Raw genomic sequence first — 15,571 nt, forward strand, 5'->3', positions numbered from 1 at the left:
GAATGTTCACTGGGAGCTCAATGCTACTTGTGTGTCACTGTACAAATTTACTCTCAGACCTCTCATTTATACTGACCTCCTGGGCATCCTATTTATTTTTACCTCAGGTCCCTAGAACATGGGTGATTCACTTCCATTCTACCTTTCCTGAATTGGGCCACCCACATTTCCTTGCATAAAATTTTTTAACTTATTTATAGATAAAAAGAGAAGTGTTTGTGTTCTTATAGTATCAAATACTATCGACGAGAAAGGGGCCAAAATGCTTTTAAACTGGGCAAATCCTGAGTGTGGTATGTCTGTGTTCCATTTTTATTAGTCTTTCATACACTGAAAAGGAAATTAAGTTGATGGAAAGTATGTGATATGACAGCAGTTGTTACTGTAATATTATTGTGCATACAAAGAATGTTGCTGAGGAAATGATTCCATACTATTTTTGAAAGGACTGTCAGTGCAATACCTTTTTTCCAAAGCAAAGGCCAATGAAACAGTATTGCTTTCTGGGAAAAAAAAAAAAGGCCATTTTTAGAAATAGTTATTTGAAACTTTTCCTTGGTTCTGAATTAATTTTGGGATAAATTCAACAGGAAGAATAAACCCACCTCATCTCCGAAAATCTAACATTCTATTTCAGTTCTGACTTCACAGCCAAGTTTAAATGCTCGGTCCTTTTAACACTTATTCATAGGAATTTTAACCTGTTAATAATGTAATATAAAATTAAACCATGAGAGCAGTTGAAGAACTGCTACTTATTAGTGGATAAAAAATTACCCCGGTAAAGGAGCCAGTCCAACACCTATTTCCACTTCTATTCTTTGGATGTTTCTAGTAGTTTAATTTCTAACTTGAATCTTATCCTGATCCCTTTCAGGGATGTAAATTTTGTTTTATGATCTGATCCTCAAATCAGGAATGAAATGAAACTGATGTATTGAAGCAGGACTGAAATCCCAAACCCATTACAGGGTATTGCTCCATCCTGGCTGTTCTTCCTCATGAACTCCTGGAGTTCAGCTTTCTTACACTGAAAAAGGTTTTGTTCTAAAACCATTTATTTCTTAGGCCATATATATACACACACCCCACTAAAAACTATATGCTTGTGTGGGAATGCCCCATATTTCTTATTAATTATTCAAACAACTTTTCTCATTAAAAGCGAACATTTAGTCATTCGTTTATTTGTTTAATTTTCATGTAGGAAGTCTCCAACATCCACTGGCTGTAAAGAAGACCAGATGAAAGAAGTCCTAGAATTAGGTAAGTTGAGTTTCAGTTTGTCTTTTGCCATCATATTCTTCAGAGCAGCTATGACCAAGTTGCTTCTTTTGTAACTACTTTTAATTGCATTTTCTATTAACTTCTTGGGTAAGGGTGGGAAAAGAAGTCATTAATATTAATCAGACAAAGTCTGGCTCATGTATTTCTATTTGTCCTTTCTGGCTAAAACTGTATTTTCCTTTTTATGAAGATGGATGACAATGTGTTAATTTTCATATTGGTGACCTCCTGGCACTGAGTGTGCTGGAAGAAGCAATTTTTGTCATCCAACACATTATATGATTTTTCTTTCCTTCAGTCAATGTTGAGGATGAAGAAACAACTGGAGAAATTAATAAGAACCCAGACCTTTCAACACTGTACCTGCTTCAAATAGTATCCAAGGCAATTGATATTTCCCTTGCAAAAGTAAGGCTAATAATTATGATGGTAAATGCAAATAGGTGTGTGAGAATGTTTTTCAGTTAAGTTGCCCAAAGCTGCAGTGGGTTTCTCTGTGTTGTATATTTATGTGGGATTGAACATGTGCTGTATTCCTGATTATATTCCTTATGTGGTGTTCAGGGGACAGAGTAATTTAGGGATGCCTATCCAAACGTTCATAAAAATACCAGGAGAGCATGGCAGGATGCATCAGCCCACCTGAAGCACAGATAATAGCTTTAATTAACGAAGCTTGTGTTGTTTTCTTAATGCCTCTAGTCATTTATTGGGCTTGTTCTCCAGTCCTTTCAGATGACAGTGGTTCAGAATGAGCTTATTATTCCTCTATCACTCTTTCTCCCTTGCTCATCTTCCCAATTTTGAGCAGAGATGGAACCATAAATACTTCTAATGTTTTCCATCCCATTCAGACAGAGGGAGAAAAAGAGAAAAAATATAATGATTGTGTCTTCCAATTTTATTCTAAATCAGTGAGTTTCGAGTAACTGTACCAACATTGAGTTGACTGTTCTTATTTACTCACCTTTACTTTTTACATTTAATTAACATTTATCTCATATCAGCAACTTTGACAGGCAAAATGGGCTTCCTTTCCCTACACTGTGTCCCACAGGGTCCTCTTCTCTCTAGTCTAACCATTAGTAGATGTTGCTCTCCAGCTGTTAAATTTCAGGGAATATTCTGTAATGCTTTCATGGGAAGCTGTGCCCCAGACATTATACATAAATATTTTCCAATGCTGAGCAGCTCACAGCATTATGAGTGGAAGGAATATAGCAGGAAAAGGAAAATATTGCTCCTTTTCATTGGAGTGTTGCTATTTACAGTATGGATAAAACAGAAGAGTGTGGTTATAGGGAATTAGTCATTACCCTTCCACACTCCTCCTTTCTTTTCTACAAATTACTGCAAGAAAAAGTACCCCTGTTTTGGATTTGTTTTTGAAATGAAAACTTTTTCCTTTCTTTTATAGGAATTAAAAAACCTTTTGTTTGGCTCTAGTCTTTGTTGCTTCAGTGAAGAATGGAAAATCCAGAGTTTTACATTTAGCAATATACCACAGTTAAAATATGGCATTGTGCAGAAAAAGGTACAGTAAGTGACTTCCTTACACTGAACTCTGCTTTTTACACTGAGTTTACAAAGGCTATGTGTTTCAGCAGTGAAAACATGAGTCTTCTGAAGGCTCTTCTCTTTAATTTGTCTTGTTACCACTGGATTATGTCACCTTGGCAAGTCTTGGTAGGAGACTTGAGATGGATGGGGTGTTTCTGAGGGAAACGTGGAGTAGCTGCAGAAAGTGTGTATGTGTGTGTGTGTGTGATGGGGAGTTATTCACAGAGAGGAAGACAAGCCACTGCAGCTGAAAGCTAGTGGTTATAAAAGAATAAAAGAGCTTAAATCAAGGGTGGAGTTCAAGAGAAAAATGATATGTGGGGGCAATGTTCAACAAATCTGAGATGGAGCTTGATCTGCCTCAAAATGAGATGTAGTGAGAATTTCCTGCAGTGCCTGGGAAGTCACAAGGAGATTTTTGCCTCCTAAAGGTATGGGGGTCAAATGTTGAGGCTCATTCCTAAAATAAAAGGGAACAAATGCCCTTGCAGTGTCACTGGGACGCTGGGACTGCTGGTGAGCTCACCTCCTTTGCAGCCATGTCTCTGTAATTCTGGCCTGCAGCCACAAGATGCCAGCTCCTCCCTGAACCAAGGTTTTCATCAGTTCCCTGCCATCATCCACCGAGTGCACAAATCTGAAATCCCCAGCAGCTCCCTGTGGTGGAAGCATCTACCCAATCCATAGAAATTTTTGGTGCTAATAAAGATCTCCCTGGTCAGGGCATTTAGTGGGGGGGGACTCTTATCTGGTCTTGTCAGCCCTACCTGGGCTTCTGACTCTTACAGACTGAGGCTTCAATGCTTCAAACCCCCCTTCTGCTCTGTGTTTGGTCAGCCTGGTTTCTCAGCTGGCTGATGCACAGCACCCCCTCCCGTAGCTGCCTCCAGAATCAAACAGATCCACTGTAAAAATGGATCCTCCTCAGCCACAGCTTAAAGCTTTTGTGTCATCCCTGTGACCCTCTGCATGTGCCTCTGGGATGTCCACACACGTGGTCTGTCAGGAGCAAGGAGCTGAGGGATTCAATAAAGACTTGGGAAGGAGTAGACTCCTCTTTACAAAACACTCATCAAGCTTCTGTGCTGATGCAGAAAATCTTTATCTGGGCTGAGAGAAGCAGAGACCATTGTACAGAAATGAGAGGAAGAGAGGCTTTGAGGCGAGGACAATGGCTAATAAACATGTCATTAAGATGTTTAATTAACTTACCTTGTCTAATTAAATATTTCATTAGGCTGATGATCTCAGAAGAAAGCTGCTTATCTTAGAAAACCTAGCAGAAAAAAAAATATTAAATGTTAATTTAAACTCCAAAAGGAGCTGTGGCAGGAATGTTCACTGGCCCACAGTAGATGTTACTTTGGTGTTTCCAGACCGTGCTGCTGGAGAAAGGATGTCTCATCACTTCCAGCAACTCACTGACCATTAAATTCCCTACCATAAATTCCACGACAGGAAAGGTGTTTTGCTTAGATGTGACTGTTTCAGCTCATTAATATATTCCTCCTCACTTCCAAAATTACTTTCAGCTGAACAATCGTTTGGTTCTCTCTCACGTTACGTTTTTGTGGTGCTATGAGAAGATATTTAGAATAGATCTTATAATTCCTTTTTTTGCTGGGGAGGCTTTTCCTGATGGATTAAAATAAACCTTGCTTTTTTCCTTAGTGTATTTCAGATAATTCACTCAGTAGTTATGTAAGTAATTATAGAAGGGTAGTGTGAAAAACTGGAAGGTATCAATATCTAAGCTATTTTCTAATTCCAGGACTTTTATTTTCTGGGATCCATACAGAATGTACCTGCAGGTCCCATTCCCTTGGGCTCGATGCTGCAGTTGGGACAACCTGAGAATTAAACTGATCACTTAAATCTCTTGGCTGTGTAAAAACAGCAGTACTGGCTGCCCTTTTCATTCTTCTCCAGGGTTTTGAGAGGAGTTTGGTGGCTGGCATTGTGGTATCTGTGGTGTTAGTCTTGTGTCCTGCATAGCCTGCTCCATTCATGTGGATATTCCAGAGGAAGGATGGCTGTTCTCTGTGTCCTCAGCAAACTACTGGAGTAAATAATATGATATGAGGCACCTGGGAGAGAATTAATTGACAAGGGAGGGAGAGTTGTGCTGGATGAAGTTTTCTAGGCCAGAAGAGGACAGACCATTTGCTTCTCAGGACAACTTGTGCAGCTGTCTCTGACATGTTGTTAATCCATAGGAACAGGTCTTGGTCATGAGGGAGTACATAAGGAGAAGGAAATATGTTGCTGCCACATCCCACAGTCTTTCAATCATAGAATCACAGAATATCCTGAGTTGGAAGGGACCCACAAGGATCATCAAAGTCCAACTCTTAGCCCTGCACAGGCCCATCCCCAAGAGTCACACCCTGTGCCTGAGAGGATCATCCAAACCCTCCTGGAGCTCTGGCAGCCTTGGGGCTGTGCCCACTGCCCTGGGGAGCCTGGGCAGTGCCCAACCACCCTCTGGGTGAGGAAACTTTTCCTGAGATACAACTTGACCTTGCCCTGACACAGCTCCAGCCATTCCCTGGGTGCTGTCCCTGGTCCCCCCAGAGCAGAGCTCAGTCCCTGCCCCTCCTCTACCCCTGCCCAGGACCGTGGAACAGCAGTGAGGTCTCCCCTCAGTCTCCTCTTCTCCAGCTGAACACACCAAGTGCCCTCAGTGTCCTCACACAGCTTCAAATCAAGACCCTTCCCCATCCTTGCAGCCCAAACGGCTATAAATTTGTTTCCATAAGGTTTCAAGTTAATATGGCATTTCTCAATATTATGTTTTTTTTCCCTGCCCGGAACATTAATAATTTGAAAGGTTCAAACTTCCTTGATTTTCTTTCTCTTCCCCAGTGAGAGAGCTGCCTTTTGCCTTGTGCTGAAAACTGGAATTTTGTTTAGTGATACAGGCAGGAACTCAAGGGGAGACCTAGTGCTGAGAGGAGCTACAAGAGCAAGGCTTCTTTTCGCTCTTTGGAAACCATTCAGATTTAATTTCTCTCTGGAACTTAGACTGTGGCTCAGAAAGGACCAGGAGATCTTTAATTTGTTTGCCTAATCACAGAACAGATTTTTCAAAATCCCCTTTCCTTTGATGTTACAGGTGTTTAGGTACTTTCAGGAAAAACAGGCAGGAAACATGAAACCAGTTAATAAGAATGCTTTTCATTGGAGTGAGAACTGTGAAGCGTTGGATGGAAAGAGAGGGATGAAGGGACGTCTTTAGCCTGAATGGAAGCAGAAGTTTTCCCCAGCTCCTAATTGTTTTCCTCATGGAATGTCCCATTATTCCCCTCAGGGTGGCCCATGTGGAGTCCTGGCTGCAGTTCAAGCCTGTGTCCTGCAGCAGCTGCTCTTTGCAGACAGTAACAGGAATAAAGACACCCGGTAAGTCAGAGACTGACAGCACGAAGATTTTCCATACAGTAGTAAAAAAAAAAAAAAAAAATAAAAGAAGAAATTATTTCTCTGCTGCAGCCACTCAGGAGCCTTTTGGGTTTGAATTTACTGAACTTCTCTTTGTCTCTGAGAGAGAAAGAAAGCAGCATCTGATTTAGTTGTGTTTACTTCCCTTTCAACTGTAGGAGTTTAGAGGTTGGTGTCTTATTTGTATAATTTCTTGCTTGTGATAAACCCAAGAACCTCTATGGAAACCCAACAGGTTGAGTTGAGGCCAATGAAAGTTATTTGACCTCGAGGTCCTATTTGATTTCAAATAAAAAGTGATCTAGGTTTGAAAGACCATGAAACTCATCCAGTTTTTGACACTAAGAATCTCAGTGAGGGTGAAAACTGAAGTTATAGCTGTATTTTTTTATTGCTACTGTGTTTGGTCTTTCACATTTAAACTTCTTAATAGGATTTGAATTTAAATTCCATGTGTGTATTTTCTACTTACTTTAAAGGAATATTGTTCAGTGTTGCTAGTGTCAAGAAAATTGCTTGGACTGCTATAATATCAATGTACTTGTCACTTTGCTAAAGGAGAAGGGCTTATTCAGTGAATTGCTGGAAAATACTGCCTCAAAAAATTACTTTATTACCAGATTTCATGTATTTTCCTTCTGTTTTCAGTAAGAAATTAAGTCCATTACAAAAGAAAAATTCCACAAAGCTTCCCTGTGCTTTATATGAACTGAATGTTAAATAGGGGAAACAATTTTACTGGTTTATTCTGCCACCACCTTGTGTTATTTGTGACCTCAATTAGCCTGGCCTCAATTTAGTCGGAAGAGAAGCTTTCATAGTGAGACCTTTCTTGAACTTCATTCCCTTACAATATAAAAATGGTCGTCCTGTATTTAGTTTTGGCCTTAAATATCCATTTTTCTGCTTATACTGCTTGGGAAAGTGGCGGGGTCTCAGTTGATTTTCCTTAGTTTTGTCTGACACTTAATGTAAATTCATTGTTTGGGCTGTTTTTCATTGATAATGGAGAGAAGCAGGTTCCTGTAGAACATCATTATTTGTCTTCAGCACCAAGGATGGGAGCTGGCATTTAATCAAAGGATTCCCAGGCCCAGGTGGTTCAGGTTCAGGAGCACTACTGAGTGCACAGTCCTGGTACAAGACACCTGTAAACCATTAAAAATGTGGAAAACCAGGCTTGGAGTATGAATACAAACCTACAGGTTTTGCTGTTACTGTATTATTTCTGTTGCTTGTTATTATGGGCACTGACTGCCTGTGGACCCCGAGACAAGGGCCAAATAAACAAGATGCTGGGAATTCATCTCCTGAAAATTGCCTGTTCCTTGAAGTCACTTAAAGCACACTTCTCAAAAGTGCAGAAATTATCTAGCAAAACTTTAGTGTTCTAATTCAGACTGTAATGAGGCTTTTGAAGGCAGAGTGAGGCTCTTGCTTACATAAAAGTAAAACCTCAGAAACTTCCTTTCAAGAACCTCAGTACATATTTGGATTTTATGACCAGGAACCTCCACAGAAGAATTATTTCTGGTTGTGAAAACCAAGAATTCGTTTCAGCTTGGAGGACAGCCTTTGATCATCTGCTCTTTGGTCCTTTTGTGTCTCAGGTCATCCCTAATAAAAATAGAGATGTTAATTTTCCTCTTTCAGTATGGTTCAGTGATCATAAATGTCATAAAATTATGTGGCACCCAAATAAATGGATTTGGGCCAGGTTTTTTAAACTATGTCTCCCAGCTCATGCCAGCTCCAACCTATCCTGTTTACTTGGCAGTATTTACCTCCTATTTTTCCCCTCCTATAATCCACATAGTTTTAAAATAATTTTTTTTTTTTATTCCTGAGATAAACAAACTTTTCTTATGGTGTGCTGGCCATGGGCAGAAACTCTTAGTCTGGCAGAAAGAAAGGGAAGTCTCAGAGTCTGAAATGAGAAGATTAATATTCCAGTCTAATTATAACCTGGATTTTAAAATTATCACCCACTTCACATTAAGTGTTTGACTTCAGGCTTCTTTGACATTCAGGTCATAATTATCATGTTTCCTTCTTCCTCTGCTCTCTCTCTCAGACACATAAATTAGTTGCTGTGATTCCTATAGATCTCTGAGTGTCTGTATTTGAACACTGGGAGAGATAAGAGAAAGTTGTGATTATATTTTTTTTTTTACTTGAAAACTCTCACCAATTATTTCTCATATCTCACATCCTTCAGAGAGGGAAACATTCTCTAAATGAACATTAAATTCAAGGCAGACATTGAACTTGAAAGTCTGTTTAAGTTTTTGATGTTTGATGTTTCTTGTTTAGTCTTTTGAATTATTAGATCTTTTACTCAAACGCTGGGAACAAGTTTTGACATCATCTCCCATGCTGGTAACACTCTAGGACTGATGATATCTGAATTTCAAAGACTGCCATTCTTGAAGCCACTAGAGAAAACTCCAGTTAGGTTCTTCCCAGAGTCATGGATCTCTTGGCCACTTCTTCAGGCTCATGGATGTTGGGTTTTATTCTTGAACCTGCCAGTTTTCCATGATGTGACTTTTAGGCCTCCTGGTCCTTTATTTCTCCATTCACCTCTAGGAAGTTGGAATAACAGGAGGCTTTAGGAGACTGCACAAAACACATTTTGTAGGATGTATTTTAAAAATGTTCCTACATATCTGGGATCAACAGACTGCTGTAAACATTCTGTAGTTTTACACATCACTCTGTGAGTTCCAAGCAAAACATCTAAGTGAAAATATTTCAGGAGCAGTGATGCTCCACTGAGCAATTCTGGGGCACTTACTGTGATGTTTTAGGTCACCACTTTGGGGCACACCTTACTAAAAAAAAAAAACATGCAAGCCTAGTGTTTATTGCGGACAGTACTTTAAAGTTTAGTAGTGGGTAATAACACGGTGCAGATTTATTGACAAGAGTTAAGTAATAAAAAACTTCAAAAGAAATTAAGTATGAAGGCCTTTGGAAACTAAAAATCATATTTAAAACATAAACATTCTGTTTTAAAACATAAAATCATCGTGTTAGAGAATATTGAAGTAGTTTTATTACAGATTTAAAGTTGAAGTAGTTTCTCTAGCTCATTTTTTACCAGTACAGTATTGTTCCCCAAAGTACATTTACCTGTTTTCTTGTCCAACCAATTATAAATATGTACTCTGAAAGAGCATCTGTTTCTTTCACAAGATTAGTTGTCAGGGTGTGATTACAGATCTGTGCATAATCAGTTCCTGTTGTTGATCAGACCTTGTTTAACCTTCTCTTCATTTTTGCCCATTGCTTTTAATGATAATAATAGTCTTATTTTAATCATGTGTTATAAATCAGACACCATATTCAACATTAATGTCCTAGAAGTAGTGATTGTGCATTTCATCTCTTAAATTCACCTGTATGACAAGGGTGTTGCCATAGAACATACAGACATAGGCCAGCAAGCTTGAGTACCCACAGCAGCAGTCTAACCATCATTATGAGCAGTGTGAGCTCATCCAGGCCCCCCAAAATACAACAGACACCTGTTAACACTTGACCTTGGTGAATTTACTTCCTTCAAATATCTGGTTTCCTTCTGATTTCAGAAGAGACCCACCCACTGTGCCCAGTTTGTTTTATAGCAATCTAAAGAGGAAGTTGGGCTCTATTCACTGGATCTGATTGTCTTCAGTGAGATCCAAGGTACCTTCTTAAATGCCTAAAATGAGGTTTAAGCTGGTTCACCTCAGAGAATGGTTCAGAAAGCCCATATTCCAGTGATGACTTCAATTGCACCTCCCTCTTGAGAGCTCTTTAGGTGCTGAGAAGTCTTAACATGGGGGGCACAGTGAGTGCTCCCGTGGAATCTCAGATGCTTAATCCTCAGAGGAAGGACAGATTCAACTGCACCTTTATACCTGGAGTGTCTCCTCAGTAACAACACCATCTTCCTCTTCAACTCACAGGGTTTTTGGCCATCCAAGTTGTCTCTTTTTGGACAAGCAGAAGAAACTGAGATGATGAAGAAACTAAATGATGATTTCCTGAGGCAACTCGCCTCATTATTAGGCATTACAGCACCTAAATAGCCTCTAACAGTGCTTTTTGCTCTGTTGGCTGCAAACCTGCCGTGAATCTGTTTGCCCTCACGTTCTGGAACTTGTCTCTCTCTTTTATTCCCCTGGCCTGCAGTTGTCTCCAGCCCTCAGAAGTTTACAGGACCAAGTGCCTGACCATGGCCATCGCAGACATCCTGTGGCGAGCGGGGGGCCACGAAAAAGCCATCGTGGCCCTGTGAGTAGGAGAAGCATTTTTAATTGCTGGGCAGTGCTCCTGTACCCCTGTCCGTTCCAGATGTACGGAATTCACAGCAGGAAGGCTTTGTCAGCTGCATTTATGCCATCTAAAATGGCTTTTAGGGAGAAATCCAAAGTGTAATTTCTGCTCTCCCAGTAGCTTGGGCAGAACAGAAAAAATTCTTTGAAATTGCTGTGAAAGATCCTGTGGATTTAATGGAATGTAGGATTCATTCAAAATCTTTACTAAGAATTGTATTTCCAGATGCAGCATCTTTCTCCTATATTGCAGGATATTCTGTTATGGCTGAAATTAAGTTTCCTTTGCTGTATTTGCCTACTAGCCACTTAGTTTATGCTGTGCAATTAGGCTGCTAGTACACAAAAATATCCAACTTTTAGATCCCCAGCTTTGGCTGTATTGGATCCTGCATGATATTTTTATAAGTGAGCCAGGTTTTGTGAGACTGAGTAATTTCTTTTATTAGATAAACACAGATAGCTGAAAAATAACAGAGAGGCTTTGGGACACAGAAAGCCTTCTTAAACCTGAAATAGAAGCAGCAAATTCAAAGACATTTCAAATTATATTTTGCATATTTTACTTCTTAAAACTGCTTCCTCTGTGATGACATTTTATATATCTTCTTCTACTTGTTTAAATGTCATTGCTCTAATATTATTTTTCAGTAGAAACTGTCATTAACATCTTAAAGTTGCATTTATCCTCTTTCTGTGTGGAGAAACTTGTAATTCATATTAAATAAACTGAGAGAGCACAGCACAGGTAAAGTATTTTCTTCATTGATAGAAATTTAATATGTAATATGAACTTACTTTAAGAAGTCTGTTTAAAAAAAATGATTAAAATAATAGTACATGGGTAATCATTCAGTTCATATAACATGTTGATTTCTCTTTAATGCCATTTTCTTCCTTTTAACATGAGCTTTGTCTGAATATCCTCCTCAGGCCATCAGGAAGACAACAGTTCACTCCCATAGGAAAATACAAGGCAGATGGAATCTTAGAAACTGTAAGGCTCTGTGTAACTCACATTCTCCATATATCCCCTTTCTAGCTTTTCTTTTTTAGTCCAATGAATCTGATTTCCATTGCTTTCTTAGTGTGTTAAAACCTTTTATCTCAAATTAGTTAGTTACGATCCAAAAACCAATTGAAAATAGCAAAATCCTGTAGTCTGGCTCTGGGTTGTGCCAGTGTCTGTGGGCAGCTGGACTCTCTGAAGTCCTTTTTTGTTCCATCTACTTTTCAAGCTTATAAACTGCCCCTACTTTTGATGATGTGCAGTAAAAATGAACGTGGGTCCTCCCAAGTTGACCACCACGACCACGAGCATCAGAAGAGACTCTTTGCTTTTTGTCTCACACAGAATTCTTTGCCATTTCTTTTCCCCCTCCAGAAGCTCCAAATGGGAAAATAACTTTTCTAGTTATGCCTTGTTTCCTCGTGAAGCCCTCAGATGGCTTTGCAGGCAGTGGTGCTATCGGCCAGGCTTTGGTGGTTTAAGGAAATATTTTACTGGCCTCCTGAAGGGAGGAATGGGTTTGCCAGAACCTGAAGGTGGAAAAATAGGCAAAGAGTGTAGAAGTGAGGGCCTGGATCTGTGAGCTCTTCTGAATTTCATGTTAATTAAGAATATTTGTGGGAGTATTCTCTGTGGTAAGTGCTCTCCTATAAACCTGCTATAGGGGCCTCACCATATAGGTACAAACTCCTGAGCTACTATGCTTTCTAAAGCTGCAGCATTCCTATGTTTTTTCTGGGAATTGTCTTTCATTACATAAACAGTGCTTTAATTTGAATCCAAGAGTCTGTTCCACAAAAAGAAGCAGTATTTAAAAATTCGGAATATAGGAAGTGCTGAGATGCAACATTTTACAGAGTAACAACGGTAAGAGATAGATTTTATTGGATATTTATTCCGTTTTTTTAGTTCAAATCTTTCCAGTTTTGGGTACTTTATTTCAGCTTTGAGTTTATAAAAATGAGTAGTTATTGTTTCAGTTACTTTTTTTTTTTCTTCTTACATTTCTTCCCAGCTGATACTACACAGTGCCACGAGATATGAAGACTTGATTGTGTTTCTTCAGCAGAACATTCACCAGGTACTGTGTATAGAGAAGATCTTAAACCTGTTAGGGTTCAGCTGCCAGACTTTCTGGGTCTATCAGTCTCATATGATGCCTTCTGAACAGTGTTTCAAACACTTTGACAGATTTTTGCATTTTAAGAAGCACAGCAACAGATTCAGTTCTCAAATGAGAGCAGTTCCTTCTGCTTTCAGTTCCATTTGCTTTTCTTCAGCATTGGAGCAAAAAAACACACACAGCAAACAAAATAAAACCAGCCCTTTTCTTTTTCAGTTCGAAATTGGTCCCTGTGGGTGCATCCTCCTGACTGTGTCTGTCATCTTATCAAGATCAATCAATCTGTGAGTGTCTTTGCATCCTTGTTTCATAAACTGCAAAGCAAACAAACTGTGCAAAGTGAGGGAGAACCCACAATATAATTAAGTCTCTGGTGTTTTTAATCTCTCTTGGTGTTTACTCTGATACATATGGGGAAGTTATGCAGATTTACTCACTTAATCTTGTTTTTTCTTGTAAATATTTTCTTTTCATATGTATATATATATGTATGCTGTTTAAGTTGTGATCAGTTCAGCATATCTGATATAAACTACTCTCTCTCAGCATTAGGTGTCATGTCTGTTGTGTTCCCTACCTTGACTGTTGGCATTTCTTTCCCATAGTTTAGGTATCTGTCTTAGGTAGGGATGAATAACTTCCTTGTGATGCCCCAGTCTCTCCAGGAATGATAATGATAAGAAAAAGCTGATAAGAAAAAGCTGATGTACAATGGATTAGGGAGCTAATTTTTAGATGGCTATAATATATGACAGATCTGGTCTCAGTTTATTGGTGTAATAAATATGCTGAGCTTTAATGGAAAATCATTATAACCTCTTTTAAAAACTCACTGAGGTTTGCTCAAGCACAGTTGCATTTAATTGTGCTTCCATACAGATTAAAGGTGTTTTTGTGATACTGTGAATTTCAGTGGGTCAGAATAGAAAAACTTTCTTCATCTTGTCAAAATCCACTTTTGTGAGAATCTCCAAGAGTTATCTGCAAAAGGGAAAACTGTTCCCTGACAGCTTGTAATAAGAAGTGACACAGAAAGAGCAGCTGCACTTGAGAGCAGTGTGAGTTTGATTTATGTAAGCTTTTATTTCTTAACTCTCTGCATTGTCTGGAAAAGGAAATAGCAACTTAGTCCAAATTTGAGATATACAATCAGCTGCTCACCTACTGAGGTCCCAGCAAGCATTTGCAGGTTGGTTTTTTTTTGTTGTTGTTGTTTTATTGTAATTTCTCCCTTTCTTTTGCTTACAGTAACACTACAGCCATTGGCTTGACTCCACTTTTGTACTTTAACACAAATGATGTGAAAATTTTATAGCATATACCACTTATTCTTGTTTTTCTGAGTTAGTCCAGGTTAGTAACAATATTTGTGCAAGTAATGATCTATTTGGCATTTGGTAGGGTCACCAAAAGCCACAGGTTCATAATTGCTACTGTTTGCATTGCTTCTCTTGCCATAAAATGATAAATATTTTTCAATAATATAAGCAAGGAGCCTTTTTCCCCCATCATCTGTCAGTTCTTCACAGATGGATTATGACAAGGCCAATCAATCATCTGTGTTTGTGTTTGGGGGAACTGTGTCTAAAGTGAACATGAAAATTGCTTATGGTGCCTATTTGCATTTTGAAGTATCTAAATATTTTTACAGTTCTGCTCCAGAATTGTTTATAAAGGGAGCTCTATTTTTAAGACATTTCATGATTTTCTCACACAACTTCATTTTAAAGTACTGTTACTCTTCTGGCTTTTACTGTGTAAGATATTGCACCTATCTTTTGTTTTTAAGAAACAGGGATTTTTCTGTCAAAAAATGCAGTTTTTTGACCTTTGCATAATTTTTTTTAGAAGTGCAAATTAAATTTGGTTTATGCAATTTTCAGTAATCTATTTTAATGCCTATGTCATAGTGCTTCTCTTAGGATATTATAAATATCAAGACAACTCACTCCTGATACCATCGAGAAATATGTACCATTTAGTGAGTGTTACAAGCATGGTAAGCAATTATTTACATAACTGGCATAGTTCTGGATGAATAGTTGAAGACAAGTAACAGTTGTTTTAGATAATGGAATTTTCAGCCAGTAATAGATCTCCCTGGGATTGTTTTGTCCCAGTTTTTTTTTTTCTTAACCAAAAATCAGTGGGTTTTTACAAAAGAAGACTTAAGGGAAGTTTCAGTTGTCCTGATTTTTGTTTGAATATTTTATTGAAAAAGACAGTTTTAGGTGAGAGGCTGAGAGATTTTAGTTTCTCAAACCATGTTGAAATGCTTCTGTTTGGGTGGGTTCTTCACCATGTGCCCACAAAGCTCCGGGGTCCCTTGGTAAATATCTCTTCAATAAATAAAATTGGCATTTCTTGTCAGCAAGTTGAAGACTGAAGGTGGAATAGTTCTGACTGTAGTGAATAATGAGACCCCAGAGCTTATAGAATTGCTCAGAGCAGTCACATCTGTGGGCAGAAGCTTCCCATGCCTGTCCAGATGGGAGGTGGCTGTGGCCAGGCCACAGAACTCAGGGGTGGCAGCTGCAGGAGGTGATGTAGTTCAGGATGGTCGAGACTTGTTAGCACCTTCTTAAACCTGTTCTAGCAGTCCAGAAGGATCTCAGAGTGCCAACAATCTCATCTAAGTGTAGCCTTCTAAAAACTGTGCCAAGTCTCAGTGCTCCCAACTCCCTCTGGAATCAGTGGAAAGAGAGAAGCTTCTCTAAGAGGGTCGTCCTGTCCAAAAATAAGTGTCAAGAACCGAGAGGAGAATTGCTGTGGGCAGTGCTTGTCTTTGGTTTTGGATGGAGAACTATTAGCTAAGACTCCTATTTTTTTAGA

The 15,571-nt window shown here is 38.9% G+C and overlaps 1 protein-coding gene and 1 long non-coding RNA gene across 3 annotated transcripts in view; both read left to right on the forward strand.

Moving 5' to 3' along the window:
* The window catches only part of LOC127461109 (uncharacterized), a 493,673-nt gene that overhangs the window by 172,726 nt on the left and 305,376 nt on the right, over positions 1 to 15,571 (forward strand). The window lies entirely within an intron of this gene.
* The window catches only part of MINDY4 (MINDY lysine 48 deubiquitinase 4), a 70,527-nt gene that overhangs the window by 17,686 nt on the left and 37,270 nt on the right, over positions 1 to 15,571 (forward strand). Inside the window, exons 6-13 of one of the 2 annotated variants that reach the window (XM_051768351.1) lie at positions 1,208 to 1,266; positions 1,586 to 1,695; positions 2,705 to 2,821; positions 6,158 to 6,246; positions 10,465 to 10,566; positions 11,541 to 11,604; positions 12,632 to 12,697; positions 12,956 to 13,023. In XM_051768351.1, coding sequence (XP_051624311.1) covers positions 1,208 to 1,266; positions 1,586 to 1,695; positions 2,705 to 2,821; positions 6,158 to 6,246; positions 10,465 to 10,566; positions 11,541 to 11,604; positions 12,632 to 12,697; positions 12,956 to 13,023 — 675 coding nt within the window. The remainder of the gene's footprint in view (positions 1 to 1,207; positions 1,267 to 1,585; positions 1,696 to 2,704; positions 2,822 to 6,157; positions 6,247 to 10,464; positions 10,567 to 11,540; positions 11,605 to 12,631; positions 12,698 to 12,955; positions 13,024 to 15,571) is intronic. The other variant, XM_051768352.1, reaches the window with a different exon arrangement.

This window comes from Manacus candei, unplaced genomic scaffold (assembly GCF_025592945.1).
Source record: "Manacus candei isolate 608988 ecotype Guabito, Panama unplaced genomic scaffold, ASM2559294v1 h1tg000094l, whole genome shotgun sequence".
Classification (NCBI taxonomy): domain Eukaryota; kingdom Metazoa; phylum Chordata; class Aves; order Passeriformes; family Pipridae; genus Manacus; species Manacus candei.